Genomic DNA, 7,449 nt, shown 5'->3' on the forward strand with positions numbered 1-7,449 from the left:
CATAAGCAGCAGATGTCATTCAACAAACCCTCCAGCTCACTGCTTGATTGGTTTGGTTTGTGTGTTAGAACAAAGAGTCAGGGCTGATCCAATGACCTGAGCCATTTTTAACCAGTATGTTTTCTCTCTAATTATGTGGACAACCAGACTGACATATTGAAACATTAAAACTACAACTGCCTGACTGCCAGTTATACAGAGAAATCTTGGCTCGCTATTGTCCCCCTGTGACTACATCATAATGAAGGGACATGCCTGAATACTGGGCTGGTTGTAATTTGCTCTGGCTATTTAAACCTATACCTATTAGTTTGGTGAATTTCTTCTCAAAGTCTTTTAGTGTGATGCCTGAACATGTGGAAAAGGCCTGGAGCTGAATGACTGAATGAGGTGACATGAAATTCCCTTACATCGTTCTTCAGTCTCCCATGTGATTAAGATAACAAAGATTTGATAAAGGGATTTACTGTGCAGTTATAGCCGAGGTCTCAGAGCCAGCTGCCAGCAGTCTGACAGACTGATTTGCAAAATTCATTGGCATTTTGAAAATTTGCGATGCACACTAAATCCTTACTGAAAATCCTCAAATAAACTATTGTTATGTAGAAAGTCACATCTGATTGGCAACTGCTTTCTTAAGGATTCATACACAGTGAGCCTGCAGCACTATTAGCAAGATGATCGATTTGGGAGGGACTGAAATTAGCAATGGAGTCCTCTGTTATATTGACACATGGCATTGAAATAAATGATGATGGAATCACTGTCTTAAATTTAGCTACAGCACTATCAAATTGACATCTAGTGTAGGAATGTTTTGGCTAATGGCGAATTCTAGGAATTCAATAGTTATCAAATGATCTGATAAAATAGGATTTTGTGAAGAGACTGTTAAACGTTCTATTTTAATGCCATATGCCAGAACAAAGTTGAAGGAGTGGTTAAAATGGTGAGTGGGTAATAATAATATAAACACAGTACTAAAGATATCATTACTGAGATCCAGAGTAATTTCAAAATTAGCCACAGTAATTACTTTATCTGTTTTAGGGACAAAACTTGATAAAATCTCATTATAACGATAGCAAAAATATGACTGGCAGTAGTATTTTCCAGGTTGGATGTGAAAGAGTAAGACTAAGGCATAAATTGATTTTAGGTTTAGGGTTTATTGATAGGCTTAGTAAAAAAAATGGCTGCGACTCCAGTACTCACAATCTACAGCCGAAGCCTTCTTATTCATTATCATTTTTTCAGAAATGAGAGAAAGCAGTCCACAGCTTTGGTCTGAGAAGTTCTGCATTCCTTTTGAATGTTTTGCATGTGGAAACCTAGTAACTGTACATGCGTAAGCTCTCCTGAAAGTAAAACCTTTGACAATATAACTCAAGTGCTTGTATATCAGTATGTGATGTAGAGTAAGTGCATACAGCAGTTTTCTGCCACGGTGTGTGTACTGTAAATGATTTATTTTAGCTGCTGCTTTTCTCACTTATCAGATTGATAAGATTGGTTGGATGGTAAAATACATTTCAGAAGATGCCAATCTGTAGTTGACTCAGCTAGACCGATAAGTTTCTTTGTGCCCAGTCTGCTTGTTCTTCATAGTATATTACACTTTCTCAATCTAAATAATGCAGATTTTATTTTCACATTAGCTGAATTCCTTGATTTAAATGTTTGTTGCCTTGTGAAATCTGATGATTTGGTACAAAGTTCAATTTGTAGCACATGAATCTTCACTGAGTCTCTTGTTCTTCTCCTACAGCCAAATACCCAGAAATCAAGTCGTTGATGGGTCCTGACCCAAGGCTGAAATGGGTTGTGTGCATGATGGTGTTTATACAGTTTTTAGCTTTCTACCTGGTCAAAGACTTGAACTGGAAATGGGTTTTGTTTTGGACTTACGCGTTTGGTAGCTGCATCAACCACTCAATGACCCTTGCTATTCACGAAGTCTCCCACAACACTGCCTTTGGAAACAGCAAGGCCATGTGGAACCGCTACTTCGCCATGTTTGCCAACCTGCCCATTGGCTTGCCATACTCTGCCTCCTTCAAACGCTATCATTTAGACCATCACCGCTACCTGGGAGGAGACGGAGTAGATGTAGACATTCCCACTGAGTTTGAAGGCTGGTTCTTCTGCACACCCTTCCGCAAATTCATCTGGATTATTCTGCAGCCACTGTTCTATGCCATAAGGCCCCTCTGCATCAACCCCAAACCCATCACTCAGCTGGAGATGACCAACGTGGCCTTCCAACTCACCTTTGACGTCCTGCTCTACTGGCTATGGGGGGCCAAGCCTGTGATCTATATGCTGGCTGGCTCAATGCTAGGGATGGGCTTGCATCCCATCTCTGGGCACTTCATAGCTGAGCACTACATGTTCCTCAAGGGCCATGAGACCTACTCTTACTATGGCTCCCTCAACCTGCTCACCTTCAATGTGGGCTACCACAATGAGCACCATGACTTCCCCAGCATCCCGGGACGGAGGCTACCCATGGTTAGTACAGCTGGGTGGTTGTGGGGGTCATTGTTACACTTGTCACACAGTTGTCACACTTTTAATTAGACTGTCAGCTGTATTTCCATTAGTTTAAAAAGGAAGAAATCATATGAGATAGGTCTGTCTCGGCAGGCAGCTTAACTAAATCCTCTGACAACCATTCTCATACGTGTGAGAAAAATGACTCACTGTATGATCTCTGCTGTGTCAAGGCAAAATATGGCTGTCATACTATATTGTTTCATTATTGCCCTGATCTTTTCAGGAAAACTTCTTTTTGCTTCTTTGGGTAACTTCATGATCAAACGTACTTGGGTAGTTTGTGATGTCAGTGGCCACAGTTTGCAAAATTGTCATCAAGAATACAGCAACAAATTACAAGACTGAGATTTAAGCTTTTTAAGACAATCATCTTGAGACAAAAGGAGTTGTGTTTGTTGTAACCAGTACAAGTGTTTGATATTGAGGACAAGATTAATTTTGATAAGACTAATTATTTTTATTTATTATTTTTTATAAGAACCATTAAAAAAAAAGATGTGTACTATGACATAATTGATTGATAAAAAAACATATATATATATATATATATATATGTGTGTTTGTGTGTGTGTGTGTGTGTGTGTGTGTGTGTGTGTGTGTGTGTGTGTGTTTATATTCTTTCTACATAGATAGATAGATAGGATTTCCTTTCATTTAACCTTTGGACCTGAGATATTTCTTCCCACATTTAACTGGCACCCGTCTCACATGATAAGAGAAGAAAAATAAACTCATCTTCAGCCATAAAGATAAGACACATTCTAAAACCCCAATTATATACTGACAAGCAAGCTGTACATGCACCATCCAGTGTGTGAGGCATGTCAGATAAAAGGCTATAAAAAGGGTCAAATTTAGATACTGTAGTTCATTCACTACATTCTCCAGACCAGACTGAAACAGCAGATTTTGTTGTTGGGAGTTACTTGCAAACTTAAAGTATGTGAGAGAGAATTGCAATTTTCCTGGGAAATGGGCTCCATCAAACTCAAGGAGATGTTCATCTATTATTCGGTTATTGCAATTGTTATTCTCTATGCAGTATATTGAATTATATCCTTGACTGTAGACAGATTTCACATTTAGCATCAGCTCAGCTGCTGTGCACTGACTATATAATACTCTCTAGGTTACACCGGCTGTTTAATTATGATTCATCACATCAATGACAGGCCTGTCAGAGCCATATCACCAACACCCAGCCTTGCGGTTTTACTTGTGTAGAAACAAAAGTGAAACTTCAGCATGATCAGTAGGTATGTTTCAAACATGAAAGCTATGAAGACTTTATAGGCTGTGTAGTCCTGTATAGCCAACATGCAGGACATAACATGCAGATAGTGGAAGTGGTGGAGGATGCTGATTGAAATACTCAGCCAGTGGCAGGTTTGTACCAATGGCCTACTTCCTGTGAGTCAGACTATAGGCTGTGTAAACTGTAAAAAGCTCTTTGAAATCTAAACTGTCATCTAAAAACAGGATTCAACACAGTTCAATCTTGTCTCTCTTGCTGTATTCCAGGTGAAGAAAATAGCTGCAGAGTATTATGATGACCTGCCTCAGTACACATCATGGGTGAAGGTCCTGTACGACTTCATCATGGACGATACACTGAGCCCATACTCTCGAGTCAAGAGGAAGCTTAAGGGCGATGTCAAACAGGAATAACTTCACCAAAAGCTTCTGCGGCGTCCACCATGACAGCATCCTGGTTCACTATTGCATAAACTTAACAGCTTCTGCATATTAATACATTTTTCACGTGAAATAAGGGTGAAGACTGTGTACATGGGTTTGGAAGTGTGCTTTTCCTCCACAAGAGAAAATAGTGGCAATTATTTGTTAACAAGGTCAGAAAAACCAAGCCCAGTGATGTTACATTGAAAATATAAGAGTTTGCAGTTTGTTATTGTGATTATAGGCAGCACATAGGGCTGGTTGCATAAACACGTTGGTTTAGATTAAATAAGTAGTTTGACTTGAGATAGGCATTTAATCTGCTATCTATTATTCTAAGTAAAACTATTTATATTGGCATGAAGTTAGGTACAGACATTCGTGCCCCCCTCAGGATGAATTGTAATCCCTTTGGTCATCTCCCAACTTTTCAGAGTTTGAATTTGTCTACCACTTTGCTTTAAAACTTACCCCAAATGTCTAATGAAGATGTCTGTATTGTCTTCAGTCTCCTTCATGGTTGTCAGATGACGTGCTTCCATTCTATCTTGTGTGCTAGTGTGTACAGGATGTGTGAGGATCATTGTACATTGAGTCTATTGTCAACATCTCTGAGACATTCCAATATTAACAAACTGCTGGAAGACATGCTTCTGAAATACTGGCAGTGGACATTAAAATCACACTGGAGACATGGCAGAACCAGAATGTGATGCTGTCACAACCATTGGACATGAGGGGTTATGACATAGCCATCAGATTGTCCTATACCTACCATGCCGACACACTAAGATGGTGACCATGGTAAACACAATACCTTCTAAACATCCACACTAAAATGGTGTTAACGCCAGTGTGAGCGTGTTCGCTTGTTGATGTTAACATACAGTACAATTGTTCAGCCTCAGCTGCTAGCATGGCTGTAGACTCTTGATGGTTGTATACTGTTGAATATTATAAAAGGGGCAGTAGAGTTCACTCTCTCATAATGTTTAAAAATGAAGTTTATGAGGAACTGTATCTGGTGATTCACTGTGAGAATTGGGGGTGAATGTCTCTTGTGCTCACAATTTTTTTAATGGCTTTAATGACTAAATAAGTGTTAAAAAGCATCAGTGATGCAGCCTGAGAGAACAAAAAAAGTATTTTCCTTACTATCATAACATGCTCCCTCTCTTTCCCTCTTTTGTGCCTAGTGAAAACATTTGCCTTACAAGGACCATATACTAAAAACATTCATGAGTGTAGCAAAAAAGTATTTTGAAGGTGTTACTAATCACATTTCTGGCTGCATGGCATTAGTAAACCATATATTGAGCCACTGTCCTCTGCTTGCCAGCTGCTTTATCAGTTTTTAGTAGTAACAAGTTTTTTAAGATGCATTAGGCTGGTAAGATAAAACTAGCCCAATTATAGACCAGTCTAAGATCTCTTTATGCAACCAGCCCCAGAAATTAATCACCAAGATAGCTATTCATACAACTAGAATTAAGCTAATCCTGTATGGTGACCAACTGCAGACCATGAATACCGTAGATATCAGAATGAGCACAGACTCCATTTGCAACCTATAGTGGGAGGGCAACAACATGACCTCCAAATATAGAGTTAATGTCAAACGATAGATTTGCTATTCGTGGACAGCATCTCTGTCTATGTGCATGTGTCTCAATGTGGACCAAAGTTGAACTGAGCGAATCCTCTCATTAATGACCCCTCCATATAAATTGAGTTTGTTGCAACATATTGCTGTCGTGTGTGAGATCTGCCGTTTCATATCCCATGTATGGAGTTTTGGGCTTTATCACATGTATTACTTGCTTTATGTGTTGAATGTAAAAGTTAACCTTGCCCATGTCCCTCTTTTCCCCACAATCACGCTGCTTTTTAACATGCAGCACTTTAATGTTCCTTGACACTGTACAACCTGTTGTCATGCTTATGTTCAAACTGTGTAACACTCAGATGAGTCAGTTTGAGGTTGTGTTGTATGTGAGATGGAAATGCATTACCCATCAGTGCCTCAGAACATTGTTAATAATTCAGTTAGTTCAGTTAGTAGTCTTACTCTAAATTTTAGGAATTTACTCAGTTTGATGAAAAGCTGTATGCCAAGAATTGACTTCCTCAAGGTTGTACAGGCTGTAGCATGTAGGTCATGTCCTGTGTTCTAAATTTTTAATTAGGAGATTAAATATGGCTGCATTGGTTGATTCTATTATTTTTATATTCATTAGTTAACGCTGACTGCCTTAAAACCAATAAAATTAATGAAGAAATAAAATACTCGCTATTTACAGTGTTATTCCGGCAGTGTAAAGAAGAATTTAGACCAAGGCCTCAAACCCAAACTACCTGGGTGTCACAGGCCATGTTGTTCTCTTCTAGGGGTTTTAAAATATATATATATATATATATAGTGTCCAACTAAATCAGGATATTTCCAAGTGCTTCAAAAGCCGACTGGACTTGCTTGAGGTTCTAGAAGACGAAGTTGTTGATCCACGCAGGCTTTCCTGCTGAGTTATCGATCCAAAGCTGACAGTTTCCAGAAGACTTCCATGACATGGCTGATGACGACAGTTTAACTGTGTATTGAAATCCCCAGATCAAGCAGGCAAGTGGACCTTGATAGTTGGAATTGTTTCATGTTTCATTTTTCTGCCTCCTGAACCACAGTTGTCTGATATTTTGTCCACCTGAGCAAAACACCTAACACATAATGCATTCCAATACAATGCCATTATAAATTACAGCCTTAAAATTATGCCAGTCCTGAAATGATTGACCAATGACCTATTATTATTACTGACAACAAAATTATTAGTGGACTGTTAGGACTACATCACAATCTACAGGTGTTAATTTTTGTGTACGTCACTATTGATGTCTACGGTGTCTATGGTTATACTGCAATACAAATAAAATCATTAATAACACAGTATTAGAAGTAACTAGATCATCTGGGTATGTCATGTCTCTATTGGTCAGTTTCAGTTTATGCTCCCATTTTGTGTATGCAATCATATTTCTCTGGACTGTACAATAGTAGTTTGAATATTTGCATTGTTTTAAGCTCCCAAGGTTTGTCCACACCTGAGTTGTTGCTTTGGCACAGTCAGATATCACACTGCTTTCAAAATTAGCATATTACAAACAAATTGAGTATGACCCAAAGAATGCTTCTTCAATTTTTTTTAAATGAGAAGTTATGCA

General features: G+C 38.7%; 1 protein-coding gene across 1 annotated transcript in view; it reads left to right on the forward strand.

Moving 5' to 3' along the window:
- Positions 1-7,192, forward strand: part of degs1 (delta(4)-desaturase, sphingolipid 1) — a 10,187-nt gene extending 2,995 nt beyond the window's left edge. Inside the window, exons 2-3 of the mRNA XM_041947515.1 lie at positions 1,769-2,511; positions 4,078-7,192. Of these exons, the coding sequence (XP_041803449.1) occupies positions 1,769-2,511; positions 4,078-4,224 (890 nt within the window). The 3' untranslated portion in view covers positions 4,225-7,192. The remainder of the gene's footprint in view (positions 1-1,768; positions 2,512-4,077) is intronic.
- Positions 7,193-7,449: the final 257 nt, after the last annotated feature.

Source organism: Chelmon rostratus, chromosome 11, assembly GCF_017976325.1.
Source record: "Chelmon rostratus isolate fCheRos1 chromosome 11, fCheRos1.pri, whole genome shotgun sequence".
NCBI lineage: Eukaryota > Metazoa > Chordata > Actinopteri > Chaetodontiformes > Chaetodontidae > Chelmon > Chelmon rostratus.